General features: G+C 39.0%; 2 protein-coding genes across 8 annotated transcripts in view; both read right to left on the reverse strand.

Annotated features, from left to right (window-relative positions):
* Window positions 1-244: 244 nt before the first annotated feature.
* On the reverse strand, window positions 245-8,273 carry LMOD2 (leiomodin 2). The gene is made up of 3 exons (XM_063100584.1): window positions 7,837-8,273; window positions 1,225-2,598; window positions 245-720 (listed from the first exon to the last, which is right to left on the reverse strand). The coding sequence occupies exons 1-3, from the start codon at window positions 8,107-8,109 to the stop codon at window positions 694-696; spliced, it is 1,674 nt and encodes a 557-aa protein (XP_062956654.1). The 5' UTR covers window positions 8,110-8,273; the 3' UTR covers window positions 245-693.
* Window positions 8,274-21,407: 13,134 nt separating this feature from the next.
* The window catches only part of ASB15 (ankyrin repeat and SOCS box containing 15), a 45,189-nt gene continuing 39,794 nt past the window's right edge, over window positions 21,408-26,802 (reverse strand). For 5 of the 7 annotated variants that reach the window (XM_063100817.1, XM_063100816.1, XM_063100820.1 and 2 more), the window contains one exon: window positions 21,408-22,303. In XM_063100817.1, the coding sequence (XP_062956887.1) occupies window positions 22,137-22,303 (167 nt within the window). In that variant the 3' untranslated portion in view covers window positions 21,408-22,136. Of the gene's footprint in view, window positions 24,211-26,802 lie in introns of all 7 variants that reach the window. The other 2 variants (XM_063100819.1, XM_063100821.1) reach the window with 2 other exon arrangements.

The following is a 26,802-nucleotide window of genomic DNA, read 5'->3' on the forward strand; positions in this document are numbered from 1 at the left end:
ATGATTGAATTGACTTCTGAGTATCTATAGGCCTCATGGAAATATAGGCGCATCAGCTGCTGTCCTGGGTCTAACATCAGTGAATCCAGGATGATATTAACTATGTTGGGGTCTTTTCCCAACCTTTTATCTCACTACCGAAAGAATCTTTTCAGAAAGTTCTGGATTCCAGTCCTTCACAAAGATATCAGACTTTCTTGGGCATGAGGAAACAAAGAAATGCAAATGCTAAGGACCCAAACCCTTTTTGGGTGAGAATGTAATATTTTTAATATTCAGCAAGGTTACATACACACCTGACAGATATATCAACTCACAGAAAAATATTAGTTTGGCTTTAAAAAAAAGAGAAAAAAAAAACAAAAACACTTTCATCCAAATTACAAAAATAACAGCACATTTTGTTAACTCATTACAGTTTAGAGTTACCAATATATCCGCAGAGATGAAGAGCATTTTTAAATTAACTGCTTCTTGCCAATACAAATCTCATGACATAAAAAAATTTATTTTCATATTTACAGAAGAAAAATGCTTATTGTTTCTTAAAATTCTCTTTGTAATTAATGGGTGAGGCTATATTTTAATGTCAGAGAACATTTCAAATGGAAGAAGTTATTTTAGAAACATCTCACAATGCATTTTATTTAATACCATTGAACAGTTCTGCATCCTCTTCTAAAGATCATGTTTTTATCGCAGAGCTTCAGGAACTTCGACCTACAAAAATAGGGGATTTTCTTTCAATGAAACAACACAAATGATAATATGAAAAATATTAGTAGGGTATGGCTCTAGCAGTATTCCCTGAGAAGAACTCAAATATAGATCGATTATTGCTGCATGGTACTCAAATCTTATAAATTAGGTTTTAAGTCACTTGCAACTCTGTGGCAAAATTTTTGACAAGTGTTGAATCCTTTTGGAATGTAGATTATACTCTCTGATTTTCTTATTAAGGAAATTGGGATTTTTAAATGTTGGACTGTCTTAAAATGGTCCTGGCCTTTCTAGGACTGAGATGCTGGGAAGGTGGCCCAGGCCCACCTTTCAGATGGAAATGTGCCTGCTCCTAATGCTTCAGACTTGATATGCTTACTCTCACATACTAGAATATTTGAAATATTATTAAGTATATTGAGAAGCGACTTTGGTACCGTCATGCAGTGGAGGCCGACTCATTTACTAAACCTGTGCCCACATGTCTGTTCTCGGGTTACTTACCCGCCTTAGCTGTCTCATGCTGCTTCCCCGAATTGCTTCCATGAGATCCTCATGAGCTGATCTCTGTGGGGTAGAAGGTCGAGAACTGTCTTCTGTTTTCTTCTCTTGCACTGACCTAAGAGAATTTTTTATTTCCTTTAGGATATTGTTTGGCTGTTTCTTAGCCTTTTTCCCTTTTTTCTTTTTCTGTCCATTCTGCAGCGCCCGTTGGGCGCTCTCCTGTTGTTTGATGACTTCTGCAATATTTCGGGTGATGAGCTTTTTCTCTGGGAGAGGAGGGGGAGGGGGAGGGGGAGGAGGTGGCAGCCTCTGGGGAGGAGGAGGGGGAGGAGGGGGAGGAGGTGGGGCCACCGGAGATGAGGGACGGCTCCTCCCAGTCTGGACTTTCTTGGGGAGTTTGGGGGAGGACCAGGGAGAGTGCCTGGGGGACGCATGAGGCGAAGAGCCAGGCGTTCCTCTTTGCCAGACTTTGGTCCTAAGATTGGATCCTCCATCGTATCCCTCTTGCTGTTTCTGCTCCTGCATCCGCTTCTGCCTCTGTTTATCCATATTCCTGGTCAAGATGCTGGTCATGCTCATCCTTGGTCCTGGGAGCTCAAAGTGGTAGCCCAGCCTCAGCAGCGTGGTGTTGTCCTTCAGCAGCTTGACGATCTCCATCTCCACCTGGGAACCCATGATGTGCCTCTGGTTGTGGAAGCGCAGCTCCGTGAGCACCGTGTTGTGCTGCAGAGCCCTCATGATGGCCAGGATCCCCCTGCCCGTTATGAAGTTGGACTCGATGTTGATGCTGGTGATGTGCTTGTTGACTCTGAGCATCTCGGCAATGGCGGTGGCCGCGCCGTCGTCGGCGTGCGTGTTGGCCAGGCTGAACGTCTTCACCGCCGTGTTGTCCTTGAGGGCTTCGGCGAAGCGGCTCAGGGTCTGCGTTGTGATGTTCTCGATGTTGTTCAAGTTGACCTCCGTGGTGGCCGGGTCGTTGTGTTCAATCTTCTCCAAAGCATCCTCGATAACCGTAGGGTTCCCACAAAGGTGAGTGGCAGCGGGTGACTCTGTGTTCTTTCCACTGTTGCCATCGGTCAGATGTATGTTTTCTATTTGACTCGTAAATGTCTTTGGCTTAGAGTTGTCAGAATTCCCGCTATGGTAGTTTGCGGTTCCATTGATACCTTTCGCAGTTCCAGTCCTCCTCTCCTCTTCCTCCTCCTCTTCCTCTTCCTCCTCTTCCTCCTCCTCCTCCTCCTCGTCCTCCTCCTCTTCCTCCTGGGACTCCTGCACCTGCTCCTCCTCTTCGGTGTCCACCTCCTCAGAAATCTCACCGTTACTTTCAGTAAAGATAAGCTCTTCCTCACTCTCCTCTTTGTCTTCTTCTGCAACCTAAAGAGTATGGCATCATCATTCAGTTTTTCATTTTTAAGCACATTTTTTAATTTTCAAAAGTAACACGTGGCAGGTAATACAAAAGTCTGTCATGGAAAAAGCTAACAATCTCCTACTTCTGACCTCTCTGGTTCAGGTGACCAAGGTTGAGATTTGTTGTCAATACTTTTTTGTATAAATATCTCCTTTGTTTTTCACAGGATATCCAGAATTCAATTGATTGAATAAAAATATTATCATTTTGCCAATTTGATCACGTAAGTTGGAACTTCAGCTTTAGAAAACCCTTGATGCACTTTTCAATCTCTTGACTACTGACTCTGAACTACTTGATTCCTTGTCTACTCAGAATTTAGCAAATTCAACCCTCCCTTCTGAAATCTCACTTTGTTCTTCCTTATTTCTCCATACCAAACAAACAAATGACAACAAAAATATGCAACACGTTAATGAGTTCTTTTTTTTTAATGTTCGAAAATTCTTTTTCAAATTTATCATCAATAGCAGAAGTGATAGGAGCCAAGTGCCCTTTGCCTCGGCTTGTCTCAGTGTATGCACAAGCAGGGGTGTCATTTGCTGCTTCAGCATTTACTTCTGTGGTAGAGCCCTGCATAGGGACTTGAGACTGCGCACCATCTGAGACCTTCCGCTGTGCCTGTCCCTCATCTGGGGAAGGGAAGCCTGGGGGGCAGGCTGCTACTCAGGACAGCAGGAGGTCAGACCCATCTCTGTGCAGGAAAACATTCAGGTCACCCTTTTCAGCAAATCAACTTGAAGCTAGCTCCAGCTAGCTCAGGATTAAATGAGATAGACTGCAGAACACCAGGTGGGAAAGATAATCACCCCTGGCACTTAATAGATTGTAACCAGTACTGTGGGACAACAGAAAACAGTAGAAAATCTTGAAGCAAGCCAGTGTCCAGCCTCATGGTCTTAAATTTTTTAGCATGTATCAATTACGAAAGGCTTTCAGACAAACACAATTTCATTCTATCTTTGTCTTTCCTGTTTATACGACTCACTGTACAAAGATACCCAAGTGACCCCTTCTTCCTCTTTCTCTTTCCATCTTTTCTGATTTTTTTTTTTTTAAAAGTGTTTGGAAATTGCTGACAGAGTCTGGTTTTCCCTCATGCTATCTTTTTAGTCCTTTCTCTTTATCTTCTCTAAAACCCTGGTGTCCTCCCCTGTCCTCAAAGCCCTGAGTCTTTCCTCTATGTTAGCAATTTTTTTGTGACCCCCGAGGGCACCTGCCTGACGCATGTGGATTGAGCTTTGGAAAACACTGCACTTGTCTCAGGTTTGTTTGCCCAGTTGCTATCACAAAATAGCTTCCAGTACCCACTTGTTTGGAGTGGCAGGCACCAAGTGATGGCCTGGGGAAGGGGTCAGCCACTCCTGGGATGATTCGTCCAGTCTTAATTTACTCACCTCTTTAGGAGTAGCTGGGAGAGGTATAGTGTATGTGTGTGTGTGTAAGAGAGAGAGAGAGAAATGTAGGAATGTTTGGTGGCAGCTGGCTGTAAGTCACAACCCAACAACACAAGAGAAAGAGCTTGGCTCTAGCCAAGCCTCTTGGCATATATGGGAGAGAGGAAGCCTTATATGCCCAGCAATGAAGTAAATGGATTAACTGGAGGAAGAAAAGATTGTAGACTGAGCTGTCCTCACCCCCACCCCACCCCAAATCCCTTTGCGTATCTTATTATTCTAGTCCATGTCAGCTGTGTGTGCTCATATGTGTTTGCAGGTGTATTTTTAGCTGCTTTAGTATTTGGAGGAAAGGGGCCTGCCTCACAATCCAAGATATACTGGCTTTTATGCCACCATTAAATTTTATCCCCTTTAGTTTTTTAAACACCTTTAGGCTCTATCTGCAAGAGCGATTTTCCCCTATAAATGTATCTGAAAAGATAATATCTGGAACTTATCTAGCCACTTGAGTTCTCATTGTAACATCCAAATGACACCTTTCAGAAAGCCTTCTTCAACACCCCCTTAAATCATTTCTGCAATGCGTTTCCATAACATTGTATTTCTCCCAATAAAGTCCTATCATAGTCTATTTTAATTACTTGTTCGTCATTTTCCCCAATAGCCTGTTAACTGGGTGAGGGCAGCGAGAATGTCTGATTTGCTCACCTAGCACAGTGCTTAGCATGTAGTAGGGGCTTAATGACTATTTGCTAATTAAATGGATCTAAGTTGACATTGATAAGCAGCAGGTGAGAGTCTGGACTAGACCCAGGAGAAAGTACTGATAGGTGCGGGCTGGGGTAAGGTGACCAACTGTCCCCATTTGCGTGAGCCTAAAGGGTTTCCCAGGATGCAGGATTTTTAGTTCTAAAATCTAGATGGTCCTGGACAATCTGAGATGGTTAGTCACTCTAGGTGGGGGACATCTGGAATAACACCAGAAGGGAGAAAGATGTCTAGGGAGGGGAGGTAGGAGAATACAAAAAACAAACTTTGCCGACTTTATAAACTATCCTGGCACTAGGGGGACTGTCTTCTTCCAGATCTCCTATATGCCATTGTTCTGGAGTTAACCTTGATCCTTTGGAGAATGGAGGTGGGGAGTTGGGCTAGAGTGAGGGGGTGCGGAATGAGGTGGTGGGGTGTGAATAGGGAGCAGGTGAATGCTGGTGCACTTAGAGAATAAATCAGACAATGAGAAGGAGGGGCCAACCATTTCTCCTGATCGTCTCCCTGGCGTCATTGCATGAACAGGGAGACAAGAGGCTTAGTTTTCAGCTCTGGTTCTGTTTCTGCCCATAAACAACTGGTTGACTTTAGACAAGTCACTAAACCTCTTTGGGTCTCAAAGAAACTACAGTATAATTGAGTGGTTCTTAAGTTTTAGCATGTGTCATAATCACCTGGAGGACTTGTTAAACCAGAGAATGTTGGGCCCTATCCCCAGAGTCTCTCATTCAGCAGATAGAGGGGAACCCTAGAATTGGCAGTGATCAGAAGTTCACAGGTGCTGCTGCTGCTGCTGTTTGACACCTGCAATATTGAGATGGTCTTTGTGCCAACAAAGCTTAGTTTGAATTTCAGTTCTAGTTACAAGCTGTTAACCTCGAAAGAGTTTCTTAGCCTCTTCTAGTCTCAGTTCTCATGTGCAGAAGGTAAGAAGGAAATGAGAGAACATGAGAAAACTCACTGGCCCCTGTGCCTGAGATCCAGCAGATGCTCAAGTTAGGGGAGCTAGGCTGCTGGGTCTTCAGCACCCCTTGGAGTCCTAATGCAGCCTAAGTTTGTGTGAGCCCAGATGGCAGAAGACTGTCATTCAACAGGTGTTGCACACAATTTCATAGGCCTTTACAGAGCCAGCAGCCTCATCACCAAGACACCCAGCTCCTCCTCATGGTCCCCACTGTGCTGCCCCTCACTCAGGCAGCGGTCCTGCTCCCCCACCCACCCCTCAGCTGCTCTGAGTTTTTCCTCTGGTAGGAATGGATTTACACCCTACATCAGCAAGCTTCTGCTCAGCAGTCCTGTGACTACAGAGACAGCTGGCCAGCAGGCAAAGTGTAGTGGGAGAAAAGTTAACTAGCTGAGAAAGGAAGCAAAGTTCAGCAACACAGCAGCCTCCCTAATCGAGCTGATAAGCCATTGGCAGGGATCCGCAAAACCTTTGGCAGGAGCAGGTGGGTTTCATCAACAGCTGACAACAGGCTTTGTCCTTTGGTTCTCACCGCTGTCATGACATTATGACATTAAAATGCCTTTGTTGGGTTGTCGCTACTGTTGGTTGTATGTCCTGGAAATTAAGACAATTTTATTCTTTTTATTAAGGAAACTCTTTAATAACTGTAATAAAAATGTCATTATATTTTATTAAACTTTTGACACTCATTCCACATCAGAGGAAAAAAAAAAACACCTCTGAAAATTATGGTTGTGGAGGAATTGACCAGCCCAAGTCCTGGCTCGTCATTTGTGTCCTTCCTTCTCCCCTCTCCTTCTAGCTCCTCGATACAGGCGGCCACTGTGGCCTTGGCAGAACCTGGCCTGATTGCAGTGGCCCTTCCTGCAATGACTGACATGGACAAAGCTCACACATATCTTGCTGCAAATGTGTCACACACACCCTATCATCAAGATCATCTAACAGCACCTAGATTAGTACTGTGGGACTCATGCCATTGGCTTTAGGCCATTTCAGTTTTAGATGATGTCAATGGAAGGCAGGGGTTTTAAACTGTTGCTCCTGAACCTATGTTCTTCCACAAATTCAGGAATTTCTTTCTTATATTAACATTTTATTGCTATAACTATTTTCCCAGAGTATAGTCTTTTGAACTTCCTTTTGATAATGACTCATTTGGAAAATTCAAAGTACTATTTACTGGGCAGTACACAAGAACTTAACAAATTCGAGCTCTGATATAAGCACATTTCTGAGCCTCAGAATAACTATCATAAAGCAGGAAGGAACTTAGATATCATCTACACAGCCATACTTAACTTGGGTCCTCAGATGGGTTTCAGGATATGTGTCATCATTTTGAAAGTCTATGCAAAAATCTGTGTATTATTTGTACAAGCACATGTGCATTTTCTTGAGGAGAAGGCCTATAACTTACCAAAATCTCAAAGGAGTTCTAGATTCACAAAAGAAACACTGTATCTAACTCCCTCAATGGACAGATTGAAAGAGAATTCTGAAGAAGTGACTATCTGTTCAAGGTCTCACAATCTGGGGACTAGAAATAAGGCCCCCTGACTCTGAAACCCATATACTTCCCACCACCCCACACTTTTTGGTGATGGAGAAAAAGAACTATTTTCACTGTAGCCACTATCATAGTCAAATAAACTGAGTTCTTATAGTAGAAAATAAATGTACTTAAATGAAAAAAAAAAAATATATATATACATAAATCAGAAACAGATACTATGCCACATCACCAACTTACAGCTCCAGTAAGACTTATGTTTTGCAAAATATTTAAACACACACCTTGGTTGTGAATTATTTTCCTCTCGAGGTTCCCATTTTTAATCAATCAGAAAACCTCAGCTAAGAATGTTACATATTATGATTGATCGGGTGGCCACAGAAGTTGCATAACTATTTCAGCCTGAGAAATTTTTCAGTAGCAGCACAAATGGGTTATAAAAAAGTTAAAGTGATGAGGGCTGAGAAGTTAGAGAAAACAGAGGTGTCTGGGTTTGGGGTCAGGGTGGGACTGTGGGAGCAGTAAAGGAAAAGTCCTGAGAGCCTACCTTTCCACATTCCCCCAGCCTCTCCTTCTCCAGGAGTTTTTGGGACTCCTTTTCCCAATAGGCCATCAGTGCCTCTCTGCTGAATGTGCCCGTGGGGGTTTTCTCGGTCAGACTCTTCTGCCTTAGCCCCACGGGAAGGTTGCGATCAGGTTCAATGTCTTCCAGCTCCCTCTCTAGCTCCTTCAGCTCCTCTGCTGTCAGGGAGGCGAGGAGTTCGTCCTCATCGATGGATTCATATTTACTAAGTCCTCTCCTGTAGCCAAAGGTAGACATGGTCCCTGCTTTGTCAGACCCACAAGGAGCTTGAAGAACCAGACATTCAAGACAGGCAGGAGCAGGCAGGAGGCACGTGGGCAGGCTGGTCAGCAGCTGGTGCAGGAATGGCTGCGGGAGCCTTTTAAGAGTGGTGACACGGGGCTGTGACAATGCAGCGAGGAGTGAAAGCATAGGCTGTTTTAAGCATCAGACGTCAGCTAGACATTTGAACACAAAGAATGTCCCATCAGTGGTGGATGGAGGTCTCAGAACCAGTGGGGATTATTAACATGCTGGCCAGGGCCATATTTAGCTGAGCCTGGTAGCTCCTGAGGACAGACAGAAAGTGTTTCAGATAGGGACCAACTCAGTTCTTTTTACTGTGTGTACAAACAACAGGGGAATAAAATTTGTTTTGAAAATGACTTTCCAACACCACCATGGCTATGAAAAGATTCTTTCATTATAATCTTAGGGGTTGAGAAATGACTCCATAGTATTCTATGAGCAGTTATTCTGGTTCTCCTATAAATATATTGTAGGTGGCATTAATGGGGACAGAAGGGCATGGTAATATAGTACAGTACTTTATAGTTTTATTGTACTTTAATATAGTTTTCCTAATCATGAGTCCTGTGAGATGAATAACATGATCCTCATTTACAGATTTTAGCAACTGAAGTTTTGAGAGATTAGGTGAAAAAATTGAAGACACCTGGAAGGGCAAAAGTAGCTTTCTCCACCGCACAAATGGCTTCCTTTTCCTCACCATGAGTAGTAGTTTAAAAAACTAGATTTGCAGATCAAACTCCAAAAGGGGAAATAATAATATTGGCTATAATTTATTAAGTACTGACACTGTGCCAGCCCAGTGCTAAGCATTTTTACATATTTTTTCTCACTTAATCCTACAGTCCTGTAAGGTGTATATAATGGCCCTTAATTTACTAGTACAGGCTCAGAGAAGTTAAGCAATTAGCCCGGGAGCACAGAGCTAAGAAGTGGTAGAGTTAGAATTTGAACTCTGGTTTGTATCTGCACTGAAAACTGAAGAGAGGATAATTTGAAATTGTATATATGCACATATTCTTACACATGTGATAAAATATACACATATTTTACAAGACATCATAAAAATTATATGATTTTAGCATACAGATATATAAAAATCTATCAAAATGTGTATGCATAGAAATATGCATTTATCAATACATGTATAATATGTGATATTTTGTTTAAACATTCAGCAATCGAATACGTTGTTTCTAGGTTTGAGTTATTATTGACTATGCTGCTATGAATATTAACACACAAGTCTTTTGAGTGGCTGTAGGTTTTCATTTCTCTTGTGTGTGTGTGTGTGTGTGTGTGTGTGTGTGTGTGTGTGTGTGTGTGTGTGTGTGTGTGTGTGTGTGTAGGATGGAATTACTGGGTTATATGGTAAATTTACTTTTTGAGAGAGTGCAAAACTTTTCCAAACTGGCTGCACCAACTTACATTCCTGCCAGCAATGGATGAGAGTTCCAGTTTCCCCATATCCTCATCTGTTATTGTTTGCTTCTGATTAAAGTCATTTTATAGGTGTAAAATGGTAATTTAAATTTTAATTTCCCTAGTAACAATGTTCATTAATAATAATTTCCCATAATTACATGTTAAGCATCATTTCATGTGTTCATTGGCCATCTTATACATTTTTTGGTAAACTATTTTTTCAAGTTTTATGCCCATTTTTAAATTGGGTTAATTGTCTTATTGAGTTATGGGAGTTCTTTATATATTCTGGACACAAATACTTTATAACATATATGATTTGTAGACATTTTCTCTTATTGCATGGCTTGTCTTTTGGTGTTTTAATGAGCAAACATTTCTAATTTTGATCAAGTCCAATTTTTTATTTTTTTCTTCTATCGCTTGTGTTTTGTGCTATAGTTGAGGAATCTTTTCCTAACCCAAGGCAACAGAGATTTACTACTATGTATTTTTCTAAGAGTTTTATAGTTTCAGATTTTTATACTTAGGTTTATTACCTATTTTGACTTAATTTTTGTGTATGCGTAAGGTACGGCTCTAAATTCATCTTATTGCATGCAGATATTGTCTTAGCACCATTTATTGAAAAGACCATGTTTTCCCCTATTGAATTTCCTTGGCACCTTGTGAAAAATTGACCTTAAATGATAGGCCTTATTTGTGGACAGTCAAATCTGTTCTGTTGATCTATGTGTGCAGCCTCATGTCAATTCCACATGGTCTTAATTACTTTAGCTTTCTGGTACATTTTGAAATCAGGAAGTGTAAGTGTATTAACTTTATTCTTTTGAAAGAATGTTTTGGCTATTTTGTTCTTAACTCACTATGGTATTCTGCCTCCAAAAATAACTATGACACTTTTCAGTGGGGCTAATGAGAGATGATAATGAAATTAGAAATAGTGAGCTTATTGGTGTTTTGTGGGCTTTTTTTTTTTTTTTTTCATCCTGTTGCATATACTTTTGTGTAGCCTCAGTAAAAACATCTTTTTTATTTGAAATGGGTTTGATTTTTGGCAATCACATAAAATCATGATAGTCAAATCTGGAGAATGAGATGAGTAATTCAACTATATGACATTTTAGGTAAAAAGATGAACAATGATTACAGCTGTGTAGAAACTATGTTTTTTTAAAAAAAGGTATAGGGAAGAACATACATCTATATGACAGCATAAGTTCATTCCTTCAACCATTCTGTATTGGGAACATATGATATGTTGACCACTGTGCCAGTTTTCGAGTATGTAATTATGTACAAAAAATAGTGGAATTGTGTTTTACATTCTCTCTCTTTCATGTTTGTAATTTTTCTGTAACATTTACATATATATATATATATATATTTTTTTTTTTTTTTTTGCTAATTTTTATTTGACAATTTACTAAACTCTATGTGCCAGATTCTAATTTAATTGCTGGGGTTAAAACAGTGAACAAAACCAGCAAAGTCCCTTCCTTCATGGAGGTTACGTTCTAATTGGGGGAGACAGATAATATACAAGAATAAATAAACACATAAATACAGAACATATCGGACAGAAGCTTTACGGAAAAAGAGCAGAGTAAGAGGGAAGAGGAAAAGATTGCATGGCGAATATTTCATGTAGGAAAGTCTCTGCAATAAGGTGACATTGGGCACAGACCTGGAGAAGTAAGGGCTTGGTGCATGCAGATTATAATACACATACAGTGTGACTATGAAATAATCAATCAGATGTTCTCGGAACCACAGATTCTCAGAGTTCAAAGGACTTGAATACATGAATGCTCTGTCACTTTTGTAAGTGATCATGTAGTATTTGAACATCTTCAGTGAAAATAGTACATTTCCAAAAGCACATTCCATTGTTGGATGGCTCAAATTTTAAGAAAATTCTTCTTTCTTTCTATTCTGTTGAAACTGATCTCTTGAAAATCAGCCCATATGTTTTTACTTTTCTTATTGGACCAACCCAGAATAAATATTGTCTCATGGCAGTTTCTTCTCTGAAATTTTGAATGTCCCTTGATTGAGTCTGAAAATGACTCCAGGTAAAGAGGCATTAGAGTGTTTTGCTGTGTGGCAGCATCACTAAAAAATATTATGCCCTCTCATGAACATTACCTTAAGAACAATGGTCATTTAAATATCCTAGTATGTTTGTTACAAATCACTCTGATTATGATAATAATCAAAGCTCATAAATGATCTTAGTTCACTGGATCCCCAGTGTAAGTATTCTCCATCAACTTAAAATCTATTGCGTAAAGTTTTGCTGAATGATAAATGCTACCACCTGACCCTGGCTAGACTTAAGTATGATGAATAATTTACATTTCCTTGGAAACTTCTCTACATTAAAATGAATGAATGAATGAATGAAAGAATCCAATCTCAATGTGTTCCAAGCATCAGCATATTATATTTTGATATCTTTACTTGGTCTCATTGTATTTTTGAATTGTAATGTAGAATTGTTTTTAGAGTTAATTGCCTTTTGAAAATTAGCATCTTTTGTTAAAAAAAAAAGGAAAAAAAAACTTCTATCTTGGGAAGAATTTTTTCATAGCTCTTGATTCCCAGTCAAATATACTCAGATACATACAGTCTTAGTATACTGGCAATTCCCTTTATTCAAAAGAGAACTTCCTCTTTCATTTTTTTTCCCCCTTTTGGTTTCCTTCTGAAACTACTATTATTTGTTTGTTTATTCAACCCACATTTACCACGTACCTGCTATGGGACAGGTCTGTGCTGGAAGCTAAAATTACAAACAGAAAAACAGAAATTGATCCAGTCTCTGCCCTCAAAGAGATCACACTCATGGGAGAGAGATAGACAGCTGAAAATAACACGGTGCAAAGATCCAGCCAGGTGCCGAGATCAGCTGTGGAGCCCAGATGAAGAAGCAACCCCGCTGACAAATTGGTGGAGTCGGAAAGGTGCAGGAGCCAAAAAAGCGCTGTCGGACCAGAGAGAGCAGCCTCTGAGCAAATGTGCAGGAGTACGAAAACAGAAAAGCAAAAACCAGACTTTGGCATAGGGATGGAGAGTAAGAGGAGATGAGGCAGAAACTGGACCTGATTCATGTACTATTTTGAAGAAATTGTTTTGGTATCTTGCTCACCTCTTTTTTTCTTTCTTTCTTTTTTTTTAACAGCCATCAGCATCGTGCCCTTCACATTGTAGTTGCTTATAGATATTGAATATTTTTTATTTGAAGGTTTCTCTAGGCCATGTGAAAGAGTTTTAGACTTTTTATCACTTAGTGTTAAGTGGACATCTCTAATGTTACCCTATAACTGTCATCCCATCTTCCATTGCTGTGTATACCATATTTGCCTAACAGGCAACTGTTCATTTTAGCAAGTGTACTAATATTAATGGAGAATCAACAAGACACTGAGCAAAACTCATCAGTACCTCCAAAAATCAACAGTTCCAGGGCTGCCAGTAGGCAGGTATGTCAATACAAAGTATTTACAGTAATCAGAGACCTCCTAACTACACAATTCTGCAATACCTGCTTTGGTCTAACACTCAGGAGGGAGAATTGCACTTCCTAAAGATGAGTTTCTTTGCTTGTGGCTTATGTACTTTTGGCAATTCATATTTACAAGTGTTCAGAGGCCCTACCAATTGTTTCTTTGTTTTCCTACTTCGATGACCCCCAAATTTCAGGAAGAATTTGGTAATTTCAGGAATTGTTCATATTTCAAAATGCTTGTATAGGCATTCCTATTTATAACCACAAGACAGAGTTAAATGTGTGTATTACATGGATATGTTTAATTTTTAATTATATTTAATATTTATGTATTCTACAATAGGCTCTTGTCATTTGCAGGTTTAATATATGTAGTTTCAGTGATTTGAAAGGACCCCAAAAGTCTAAAAGACTTACGATGATATGTCATTTTTCTGAGCTACAATTTATATCCTCAAACTCAAGAATGTTTCATGAAAATCTCCATTTGAGTGTCTCACTGATACCTAAAAATTAACCTGTCTCCCAAACCGGTGTATTGATTTCCCTCTTTCTGCCCTCCCCACCTTCACCACCAAGCTTCCACATTTCTGCAAATGCTGTCTTCGTCCACCCAGTAACGAGCTGCTTCTCTCACCACCATCGTCACGTTCGATCACAAAGCCTGGACTCCTGCAGGAGAGTGCTGCGAAGTTTGTGGAAACAAATAGAATTGGAAGATAATACAAATTTTCCCATGAACTTTTTGAAGTATTCTCATATTTTAAACAGATCTTGAATTTCTACTTTATTACTAACTCTTCCCCCTCGTCTCCACCTGAGAATAATAATGAAGCTTCGGGGTTCAGGGAGGTTCCAGATAGCTGAACACGGGGAGGTGCCTGGAGGGTGGCGCCCCGGGGACGGGCGTGGAAGCTCCAGGACCCTTCTCCCACACCTCACCCCTACCGCGTCACTTCATCTGTATCTTTTGTAATATCCTTCATAATAAAACGGGAAATGTTTAAAAACAAAAATCAAAATCTCATCAACTCATCCCCTGTCTAAAACTCTCGAATGGCTTCCACTGTCCTTCAGACAGAACCTCCAGGATCAAGCCCTGCTCACCCCTCCAGCCTCAACGTGGGCCACTTCCCCAGCTCTCACACTTGAGCCATGCTGGGGTGAAGTCCCCACATTTGCTCTATTCCCAAGCCATTGCTCATGCTCTTCCCTTTGCCTGGAAAGCCTTTGCCTTTTGTACTTTTGCTCAGGTCTTAAGGAACACTTCCTCACAGAGGTCTTTCCTGCTGTCCGAAGTCAGTTCAGTTCTCCCAGCTCCCACAAAACTCTTTTCCACAGCAGAATCCCACTTACGATTGCTTGTTTTAAATAGGTCTTTTCAGGAGAGGTGTTTTCTCCAAGGGAGGGGGCCATGTCTGCCCCATTCACCAGCCTCAAGGGCTAGCCTAATTATTAGGTGTTCAGGAAGTAGTATAAAAACACACACACAAAACAAAACAGATGAGTTGGAGTGAAGGCAGGAGCGGATCTAGATCTTATAGAGCCTGGAGATTATACAGTGTTAGGGACCTCTTTAAGAGCAATAATGCAAAATTATAAATACAAAGTTAGTCTTGAAAGTGAAAATGTACTTAAAACAACAGTAGGAACCACGACAAACTTCTGGTTCTTAGGTGTTTCAGGCTTCTTTCCTCTGAGGTCCCTCCTTTAAGCAGTTTATTGGAAACGTTTTCAGAGAAATGTTACCTAATTATAACCTGGCTTTGCCCCCAACCCAGAATTCTGTACTACTCCTGAAAACCCCACTACTCACAGGGCCTGAAGCTCATACTTTATGGTCAGTCTGCCTCTCAGTGACAAACTAATGAATGAGCCCAACTGGCCTTTAAGTGTTCATATCCCCTGGTGACATTTTCGTTCATTTTATAGATGTCTTTCTTGTGTAAATTGTCCTCAGTTTTCTGATGAGGAAACGTGGAAATCATATGCTATATTGTCATTTGCAAATTCGAGAAACTGGAAATTCTTTCATTCTCACAAATGTCTATCTACTGTTAACAAGGTATTCCTAACCTTTCACTCTCCCTCTACCCTTGACCTTTTTAAAAAAAGTCTTATCTAATATCTCTCACTGTGTAGGTGCAAGACTGCTTTCTGTAACATATCTAACATGTTTCCCACTTACACAGAAAGATTTGGGTTTTCCACATTCCCTACAGATGGTGTGTAATAAGGCTGCTGAACTAATGCAAAAGCTGCTAAGGAAGTTAAGCTTCCTACTTTGCTCAGTCTGTTTGCTGGGAGCTTCCCAGATAGCTGCAGAGGCTCCCAGGGGAGAATGTCAGGCAGAGGTCAGGCTTTGGACAGACAACAACCAAACAGGCAACAGGGATCAGATGAGAACTGGAAAAACCCTTATCAAGTCTTCACTCTCAGGCTTGGCAGCCAAACAAACATCCCAGCTATGCCAACCTGTGGTAGTGAGCATGAGTCAAACTTAAAATTATTAGAGCTATTTATAATAATATCTCGCAGTTGTATAATATCTATACTTTACAAAATACTTTTATATACAGTCAGTGTACCAGGCAGTATAATGTAGTAATAAGATCTTCATTTAATAATTATGTGTACTACCACTTCCTGTGTGTGAAACAACACTTGAAGAAATACATGTTACCTCTGTTGACCTAAAAAGAAACAGGCCAAATACATACAGCAAGGATTTACTGAGCCAGTCTGACGACTGCAACCAGCGAGAAACATAGATCAGGTTGCCCTGAAAAATGTGTTCTGAAGAGAGCCAGCAGAGCTTAGCATTTTATAATCACAAGAAGGGAGAGAAATCAAAGGAGAAGGGTAGAAGGACAGCCCACCTAATCACTTCAGTTTTTCTATTGGTCGTGCATGATGTATAGATTTGAAATTGTTATTAGGTTACATCCTACATGCAGGGATCTAGGGTAAGGGTAATAAGAAGTATTCCAGATTATTTTATGATTTTTCTGATATCATTATGGCTTCTTCTAAGTTAAATGGTCCTATGATAATTTTTCCAGGACAGATGATCGTGATTACTGACCTATCCTAGATCTCCCAAGGCACTGTAATTTATCTGACCTAGCCAGAGCAGTTTCTTTTGCTTGTCACCTCTATTTTGCAAAGGATAAAATGGGTTCTGAGGTTCTGAAGGATTAAAAAATCTCTTTAAATATACCCAGCTAGTAAGTGATCGGATATAGTTATGTTCCATAAGTCGAAGCTGCTTCTCACATTGAGGTCTACTGGTTTGTCATTTCAAAATGTGCCAAAATTAAAGACAGATGGGATGAAAGTTAGAGATTGTCATAGAGCATCTAATGCTTTACCTTGTGTGTAGTAAGTCCAACTATCATTTATTGATCTGATTCAAACATGTAAGAATGAGTCCCATGCAAGCAAATGGAAAGAAAAACTGAAAATGTTAACATTGTAAAGATGAAAAAAATGACTGCCAGAAAATAAAATCCAAAAGTGAGAAAGAAATGGCTGAATTTCATCAATCAGGTCTTTTATACAACAGATCACGAATATGGAATTCCACTTAAGAAACAAGAAATAGATTTGATATACATCATCTGAAGGTCTAATAGAGGAATTTCACTTGGGGTGGACCAGAAGGTCCTTCATTTATTTCAGCCACCACCTCAGTTGAAACCATCTTCATGGGTGTGATGGGTTGGGGTTCATTTGCTCACTGTGGTATTAGAAAGGATGATGTAGAGATTGAGCAGCCAAGACATGCATCTTTTCTTGGGATGGCTCCCTCCATGTTCATGAAAACTGTCAATTTAGAAAACTCCAAGTCTTGCAGGGGAGTGGTATCTTAAAGGGCAGAAAAACTGAGATCCTGCTTCGAAGGGGAGGTAGAAAGGTAAAGTCAGTGTCAAAGTACAGGAATGTGGGGACACAGTGTGCCTGATATGGGACAGTTAGTGCTTGAAAACTGGTATCTGGTTACTGAGCTGTTTCATTTTATCATGAAAATCAAAGGCACAGTCCTTTCATACAGACTCACAGCTCCTGACTTTTACTTCCATATTTTCCTTGTGTTCTTGAGATCCATGGCCTTCTGTACGTTTGCCTTCTCTGTATGTTCTGCCCTCCCCCGACTTGTTTTGACAGTCCTTCCATTTCTTTTTGGTCTCCTTTCTGCTGCATCCTCAGGGTATCAGAGCTAGTTTTCAAAGGTGTTACAAAAGCCCCATCCCATTGGTAATATGATCCCTTGCCAATTCATACCCTTAACAGAACATGAAAACTACACTGTCAGCTCTCTAATCTATATGTGTTTGTGCATTTAGGGTTTTTTAAATTAAAAAAAAAAAAAACAAAAAAAACTCAGAAGTGGGAAAGTCTTATTACAACCAGCATGTAAAAGTCAGAGACTGACAGAGCAAGCTGCATTTGTCTGGGTGAAGGGCAGTAAGGTTGGTGATGGCAGCAAGCTTTGTGTTGCCCTTGAAGTCTGTATCATCATCTGCTTTTAATGAGCTTGTCAGCAGATCAAAAGCAATAAATCATGTGCTGCCAGCACAAGAACCAAGTGTTTTCCTCTCAGCCAGATGATTCCATTGTTTAGCTGGGCCACCTCAGTGAGTGGTAAACATGGCATCACCTGTCTGGGAGAGACATGCTCCTCCTGTTCTTTTATTTAAAGTGATTCATCAAAGTGTAATTTACATACCATTAAATTGACCTACCTTAAGTGTAAAGTTCAATGATTTTTGTTTTAGCAAATTTACCAAACTGTGCAATCATAACCACAAACCAATTTTAGAACATTTCTGTTACCCCACAAAGACTCCTTGTTCCATTTGCAGTTGACCATTGTTCCCAGCCCCCAGGCCTAGGTAAGCACTAATCTGTTTTCTGTCTCTGTATATTCGTCTTATCTGGATATTTTATATAAATGAAATCATACGACTTTGGCCTTTGTGTCTGGCTTCTTTCATTTAACCTAATGTTTTTGAGGTTCATCCATGTTGTGGCATGTTGACGAATAGTGTTCCGCTGTACGCATATGCTACATTTGTTTATCCACTCACCAGCTGATGGACATTTGAATTGTTTCCACTTTCTGCCTACTGTGAATGATGCCCTCCTATGCTTGATGAACTAAGAATGATGAGATGGAAAGAGCTCGGGATTTGGAGTCAGAAATCCCAGGTTGAATCCTAGCTCTGGCATTTACTACCTTAGTTAGCTGTAAGGTTTGTCTCCTTATCTATAGAGGGGAGGTAACTAACCCCTTCCCTGCCCTGCTCCTAGAGTAGCTGTAAGAATCAAGTGGGATGCTGTATGTGAAATGCTTTGTGAACTGTGATATACAGGACAAATGAAAGTCATTGTTATTGGAGAAGTCTATCCGGATGTATTAAAATGAACTAGATGCTTCTCGAGATTCTTTCCACATTCATAGAACAAATGATAAACCCTTTGAGCTGTAGGAAATACCTACACTTTTTCTTCTATGGAGTTGTTTCTCACTATTCTTCCCTTATCAAGGCCTGTTATTTAGAAAGGTTATAGTACCATTCTGCCTCTCTTAAATTTACTTGTATTTTAAACCTTATTTTTGATTGTCAAATAAAAGCTTTGTTTCCTGTTGAAGACAGTCTTCGGATACCGTAGAATCACTATAGGATCTATACAACTCAGAATAGTTGAAGTTCAGATTTGATAGCCTCTTGCAAATCTCAGGTGATTGTGAAGGGCAGTCCCCCCATGAGGGGATCAGATGCAGAGTCTAGGTTGAGGGGTTTCCAACGAGTCAAAATAAAGCCTCCGCTGATGTTAGCATCCTCCAGTCAAAGGTGATTAAAATTGTTTCTTCCTTAAAACAATATTAAACCAGTCTGTAGAACTATAACTTTAGGGGTATTCAGACATTCAGGAATATAGATTGTTGACCACTGTATGTCATGCCTGGTTATTTAATTTCCACAAAGCACAAGAAAGTAGCTTCCCCAAGAAGACAGTCTGGACTTCTCTTCAAACAGAAAGAACTGGATACTGGTGTGTCACACCACTCAATCCAAAGGTAAGTGCCACATTTAGCACCCTCCACACCTTCTACCTTCTCTAACACTATAGGCTGCTTCCAAGAAGTTTTATCTTAAATCTCATTGGGAGATCTGGGATGGAGGACATCCAGGGCAAGAGCAATGGCTGTCCCCAGTTTACTGGAATCTGAAGCACAGAATGTAAGTACCTGTCAAGTGCCTCTGCTGGGATCACTGGCCAATCCAGCATTAGAACTCAGGCGCTTCCAGTGCCCAGATTCAAATTACTGTCCCCTTCCAAAAACAGCAAATCCCCAGACAACTCCAGCACTCCCTGAGGTTACATAACACAGGCCACCGAGGTCAAGTAAGTCTGTTGCTTCCACACATTTTCTCTCCTGAGAAGCCCTTTCCTTGTCAACAATTGATAATCAGGGCTTCGCTAAGCAGAAGAATATGTGGGTTTTATGTGCTAGGGACAGTTATCTACTAAGTTTTCATTCTGTGGATGTTTTCAAAGTATTTAGAAATGAGGATGAAATGTCATATACATCCTTAACATTATTTTTCATATTTTATGGTCTAATTATGACAATCTGCATCCCTGTGCCACAAGACCAAGGTTCTTGACTTTTGCAACTCTGTCACTGCCACTATGTGATAATAATATAATATAATAATAATGATGCCAGCTTGGGTTTCACACACGCTTACTCTATGATGGATACAGTGCTTTGTATTCTTATCTCATTCCTTGTTCAAAATCAAGTAGCTAATAATTTGCACACCTTGGTTCACACTGATTCAAAGTCTGTTCTTAAGGGATAATATTTATTTGCATATTTAACTTAAGACACTGTAAAGATGATTGGTATCTTTTTAGTATATATTCTTATAACTCTTAATTAACAAAATTTGAACATATTTATGGGGTATAACATGATATTTTAAAGTGTGTATATATTGTGGAATGGCTAAACCGAGCTAATTAACATATGTATTACCTCACATACTTATCCTTTTTTCTTCTTTTTGTGATGAGAACACAAAATCTACTTACTTAGTGATGTTCAAATATGCACTGCATTGTTATCAACTGTAGTCACCATGTTGTACGATAGATCCCCTGAACTTGTTTTCCTGATTGAAATTTTGCATCCTTCACCAACAACTCCCCAATAACTCCCACTTCCCAGCCTCTGGTAAGCGCCATTCTACTGTCTGCTTTTATGAGTTTGTCTTTGTAAAATTCCACATATAAGTGAGATCATGTGGTATTTGTCTTTTGGTGTCTGGCTTATTTCACTTAACATAACGTCTCATTGAGTACAAAGTGTATGTCCTTGCTTACTACATTACACATGGCACTGCAATAGCATGCCATGATACAATGCACATGTGTATATATATGTGTGTATTATATTATATATGTATATGTCATATACATGTACTTATGTGTATGTATGTGTATATATATGTCTTGTTGATTTTGTTTCATAAATAACTTGAAGCAGCTTAGAATTTTTATATGTTCTAAATAATTTCTGATTTAGATGGTGGCTATATACATCAGAGTAATGTGACTTAAAACCAAAATTTGGATAGAAATTTCTGGCAGAAGGTTAATGACAAGAAAAAGGCTTAAATGTGTTCTTTGTGTCATAAAAGACTCCATTTTATCCATATGTACTGATTTTTCAAAAGCCTGCATCGAAGAGGGTGTTGTTTATGAATATTTGCTGCACATTTATACAATCATTTTTACATTTTCTGCACTGTCATCCTATTGCCTGGAAACATATCATGTGACTAATTAAAATGATTAAACTATATTCTTCAGGAGACACTTGCTTTCAATGTGCTTATTGAAATTATTTTTATCATGAAATGAAGATACTATTAAATGATGGCCTACAGAAAAAGTAAACAAAACACTTAAGTGAGATTTCAGATCTGCATCTTTCTATCCAGATTCTGTACGATACAAAACAAAATCCACAGTGACCAAAACAGCCACAGACATCTTGGCGGCATGTGAAGGGGGCATCTCATGTCTGTCACGTAGATTCCACAGTGGTTAAACAGGCACCACTGGAGAATGTTTGGCTTCTCCTAAGACTGATAAGGAAGGAGGAGCTGTTGCCCTCTCCCAGATAAAGTCACGTACTACAGGAGAAACAAAGTCCTAATTAGAAATTAATTCCTCTTTCCATGCAGCCCCCTCAAAAACAAAAACACTGCTAGAAAAGCCCAAAATGTGGTGAGAGATCGGATTTATTTCGAACACAGCAATTGCTTCATTTTCATAAGGAACATTTTTCTCCTACTTCACAAATGCTAAAAGAATCACTTTCAAAACCTATAGCATGTGCAGTTAAATTATGTCTTTACCTCCATGTATTTCTTGAATATATTTACACAAAAATACATTAAAGAAAATGTCAAGGCTTTAGTGTACTAGAATTTAATATCTGAAGTATCATATAGGAGATTTACATCCTCAATATTGTTTTTTATTTATTTAGAGCAACATTTACAGGCAACAATGCATTTTAACCACAACTAAGAGAGCAACACAAAAACTATAAAACCTTCTACGCGAAACGTTGCAATTCAAATGAAATATATTGTGGTTTAATATACATAAAAACATGTACTCTAAAAATACAAGGGGTTAAAATTATAGCCCTAATTAACCGTACAGTTTTTTTCATACCTATTAATCTTCCAAAGATAACTAACATAATTCAAAAAATTTATAAATCAGGGAGGTATGTATAACTATTGAAAGAATATTGTAAGTCAAAGTAAAAAACAGATATAGGAAAAATACATTATTTAAATCTAAGAATAATAAATTTAAATAATTGCAATCCAATTTAGAGATTCAAAACTGTTGTTTCACCATGAAGTCACTGATTATTTTTGTCTGGTCCTTATTTGAACATTCATTCAATATATTCAACAAATAATCATTGAACTCTTTCTGTGCTCTAGGGAATGTGTTTGGCCCCAAGGAAACACTGGAAAACAAAACAAACATAGACCCTGCCCTCATAGAGCTTACAGTCTAGTGGGGAACACAGGTACCGATGATACAGCATGAGAGGTTCTGTGCTGGGGCCTCCTGCCCTAGAAGAAGTGACATCTTTCCTGAGACCTGTAGGGTGAGGCAAGTTAATCAGGTAAAGAGGGGCAGAAGGAGGTGTAAAAAAGTTTCAAGGTAGAGGGAGAAGGAAATGCAAAGACCCTAAGGTGCAACAGAGCATGGCTGATTCTATAGCAGTGGTTCCCATTCAAATGTCCTCAGATCCTGGTTGGACCACGTGAATTTTCATCCATCAATGGAGAAATGAAGACAGTGTGGTAAATCTTTTCAAAGCTAATGTCATTCAATTCTAATGACTGTTTATGATTGTCTTAGTTTTTGGCATTAAAATGACCCCTCATTTAAGAAATAATGGCGATACTATTTTTTTAATAGACAACCCTACTTTTAAAATTAGTGAGACACAAATTACTGGTGTATAAAAATTTAGTCTGGGAATCACTGTTTAAAGAATAAACTTCTAGAAGGCATTTGATATGGTTAAAAGGAAGGGAGGAAAGGGAGACCTGAAGAGAAAGAGCTAAAGAGGAAGGCAGGAGTTAGATCATGAAGGGCCATGTAAGAACTTTGGACTTTATCTTAAGAGCAACGGGAATGATTTTTAAGCAGGGGAGTAAAAGTCAACCTACATTTGTGAAAGATCGCTCTGAATGCTTATGTAGGATGTATGTGGGACAGGGCAAGACAGCAGGCCCACAAGCCAGATAAGCAGTGCTGTATTATCCCAGGAAAAAGGAGATAATTGCCAGACTTAGGGCCAGATCAGTGAGATGAGTTTAGGAGATAAAAGGGATTCGTTATACTGGGTGAGGAAAATGGGGTGGTCCAGGCTGACGTGATCATTGTGCTAACTAGTGAGCTAGAAAATGTAAGAGAAAGAGCCTTTTTGTAGAGGAAGGTAGTAAGTTCATTTAGGGACATGCTGAATTTAAGGTGTCTTTGTGTTTAAATGTCAATTAGGCCAATTGTCTACAGAGATCTCAAGTACATGAAAGAAAGAGCTGAGCTTTGGATATAAATTTGATAGTCACCAACAAATGATTGAGATCATGAAAGTGAATGAAATTACCCAGAGAACATAGTATGAGAAGAGAAGAGAGCTTAAGATATAGTACTAAAGGACTGATGGGAGATGAGCAACAAAGAAAGAAGCCGGAGACAGAGCGGCCAGGGCAGTGGGAGGAGAGCCAAGAGAAGGAATCGTGAAAAACCAGGGAAAGGGGTGCCGTTTCAAGGACAGAGCAGGCGACAGCGTCAGATGCTGCGGTAATCAGCTGGAAGAGGAACTAAAGAATGCTTATTGAATTTAGTGACAGAGGTTGATAGGGACCTTGAGAAGGGCAGGGGAGGGAGCAGATGCCAGATTACAGCGGCGTGGGAATCTGCAGGCAGGAAGGAGCTCTTTTACGCAGTAGGGCTATAAAAGAGAAGGGAAACAGGCCAGCGACTGGAGGGAGATGTAGATTTGAGAACGTGGTTATTTGTTTTTTAAACAGAGACTTGATCATGGATATTGTAGGAGTCACTTGATAGGGAGAGTTTGAGGACCCATAGCCAGGGAAGATAATTAATAGAAATTCAAATACAAGATATTGACTGTCTTAAAAAATGAAAAGATCTTTAAAGATGAAAAACGTGGTGTTCATTTAAGAACACATGATCTACCAATAAAATTGTCAATGGATTTAAATACACTTAAGGATGTAAAATGCTTCCAAGAAATTATCTGAGGGAATCACATTTAAAAATATTTTAAAAGTCATATTTTAAAATATTATTTTTAAATTATAGTAATTTTAGCTCTTGTCCATAGAGATCATACTCTTTAAATAATATGTATCTTTGAATAGCTGCTGGTAGAGGAAGCTTTTCCATGGAGGCTGGCTGGCAGAGTCGCTGGAGCCCCATAAGTCTTCGAATTTTTAACCGACACAAATGCTTTAATGAACAAGGATTCTCTAAAATGAATGGGGAAAACAAGTAAAAGTTAAGAACGGTAGAGTGGATTGATCTGTAAGATGGGCTGTTTCAGAATAACATAAATAGTGTCATTCTGAAAAAAAAAATGTATGCACACTTTAGCAACTGGTGATTTTAAGTGAAATTAAAGTTGTAATTAAACATTATAGACCACTCCTCTAGAATGTAAATTCCAGGACAGCAGAGATTTAGTCTGTCTCTGTGTCAGGAAAAGAGTCTGGCTCACAGTGGTTGTTCCACTAGAATTTGTGATATGAATGAATGGACTTGATTTAAGAAAGCAAATGCTCATATCTCCTTCTATTTTTTTTTTCAAGAACTGAGAATTATAGAGATAGATTTGTTTACTTTCTCTTCTCCCAATCTTTCTAATGAATAATTGTCCAGGAAACATTGGTGCAAGTGATTCCATATATCATCCATGATCCAGTCTGAGGTTTGTGTCCAGTGTCTGACACCTAAACATTTTATATTTTCAAAAATATACTAAGATTATTTGGATATCTGATGTTAGTCTTTATTTTCAATTCTTACTTTATCTATATCATAATTACAGTACTGATACATTATACCAGCAATATGAGTTAGTGAAAGGGCAGCACACAGGCTTAGATGTGGGCTCCAAACTCAGTTGGCTTGGATCAAAATCCCGGCTCTGACACTTCGTATTTCTGTGATCTTGGGCAAGTTACTTAACCTCTGTGTTTTTAATATTCTCATCTATGAAATGTAGATAACAATGGGAACTACCTAGCAGGGTTATTTGAAGATTAAGCAAATTAATTCATGTAAAGTGTTTAAAAAGTGCTTGGTACATTGTAATCATTAAATAAATGTTAACTAGCTTTCAATTCAATAATAAAAGTGATCAATTTCTGTTTCATTGGAGATTCTAAACATTCCAGTTATCCTGCTAAATATTTAAAAGAATGCTTCCCAAAAATTATTGAGGCAAAATTATTGCTACCAAAATAGGCAGGAAAAAAAAAATCCACATTTTTAAAAAAATTATTTTTTTCCTCTAACAAATCCACTGCCTTATATGTGTACATTCCTGGAGGAATCCTGACATCCAGTGGCTAACAACGCTCATAGCAATCAACTGACACTGGCTGCAATAACCTATGATTGAAAGAACAAAAAACTTGATGGTTTTATTTACTTGGATTGTCTTTCTAAAATCATCAGGACTGGTGATTCCTTTGCAATAAAGACATATGGACAATTAATTACCATTTAGAAGCAATGTCTGTGCTGTCTATAACAGGAAGTACAGTGGTATCGTAGAAAGAGCCTGTGTTTTGAAGTAAGACAGACAAGTGGTCAGATCCTTGCTTTGCTATTTTTTACATCCTTAACTTTGGGAAATTTATTTATCTAAGACTTAGTGTTGTGTCCTCCTTGCAATCTCCAAACTGTCTTAACTTTTTATTATAAAATAAAATACAGGTAGAGAAACTACACATGTATAGTTTCATAAGTTATTATAAGTGATTACTAGGTGAACATCTTTAATCACCTCCCAGGTCATAAAATAGAACTTTGCCAGCCACCCCACAATTCCCTCCACAGTCCACCCAATTTTCATCCCTTCCTTCCCACATAAGTAACTACAACTCTGACTTGTCTAGTAATCCATTCCTTTAGAGTTTCATCATCTAAGTGCACTATCACTACCCTATAGTATTGACGATATATGTTTTTGTAATTTGGTATGTCCTTTAAGTCTCTTTTAATCAGAAGGTTCTGTTCTCCATCCCCTTCTTGTCCTTTCAATTAATCTTTGAAGAATCCAAATGCCCTGTAGTTTTCCATAGCCTAAATTTTGCAGACTTTATTTTTATGGTGCTGTTCCATGTCTTGCTTTCTTTATTTTTTGAAATTGATAACTGGATCCAGAGACTTGATCAGACTAAGGTTTGATCTCTTTGGCAAAACTGTAGCTAGTGCTAGGTTCTTTCATCAGGGGCCACATAATATGATGTGAGCAGCAGCTGATGCTCATTGACTACATCCATTAGTTTCCTGGGGGCTGCAAAATGGTGATATCCAATTATATTGTTTCTTTTTCATTTATTACTTGGAATACTTTTATAAAGGGGTACTTTTGCTCATCTACTCTTTGGATACTAGTGGCACAAATCATATAGGCAAGATAGAATAAATATTTAAATATTTTCTTTTATCAATTTTCAAGATAATGAGTTGATTTTTTATTGTCCTCTGGAACCAACCAGATTTTAAAATATCATATAAGTAAACATATTGGCTAGGTTTCAATTCACTGAAATAATTATCCTTTTTGAAACTTGTATTGTCCTATCTTTAGGCAGTGGGAGCCTCTTCAAGTTCAGTCCTAAATTCTTTTGATGTAATTCTTATAATCTTCAATAATTTATTTGCTATCTGGTATGACCGGATGTTTCAGGTTCATCCTGCACACATCCTTCCCCAAGTCTGGAGTCATCCATTTCTCCAAGAAACCCTTGTTTCTTTTTTGTAGAAAACGGCACTTCTAGACCAAAATCTGGGTTCTATGGATACTCATTGCTACTGAGTTCATCATTACT

Source organism: Cynocephalus volans, chromosome 6 (genome assembly GCF_027409185.1).
Source record: "Cynocephalus volans isolate mCynVol1 chromosome 6, mCynVol1.pri, whole genome shotgun sequence".
Lineage (NCBI taxonomy): Eukaryota > Metazoa > Chordata > Mammalia > Dermoptera > Cynocephalidae > Cynocephalus > Cynocephalus volans.

Coding starts and splice junctions, on each gene's coding strand:
- LMOD2 (XM_063100584.1), bottom strand. CDS start 8,109: ATGTCTACCTTTGGCTACAGGAGAGGACTTAGTAAATATGAATCCATC. Junction 2,599..7,836: donor GGCTGGGGGAATGTGGAAAG/GTAGGCTCTCAG, acceptor CATACTCTTTAG/GTTGCAGAAGAAGACAAAGA. Junction 721..1,224: donor GCATGAGACAGCTAAGGCGG/GTAAGTAACCCG, acceptor CTATTTTTGTAG/GTCGAAGTTCCTGAAGCTCT.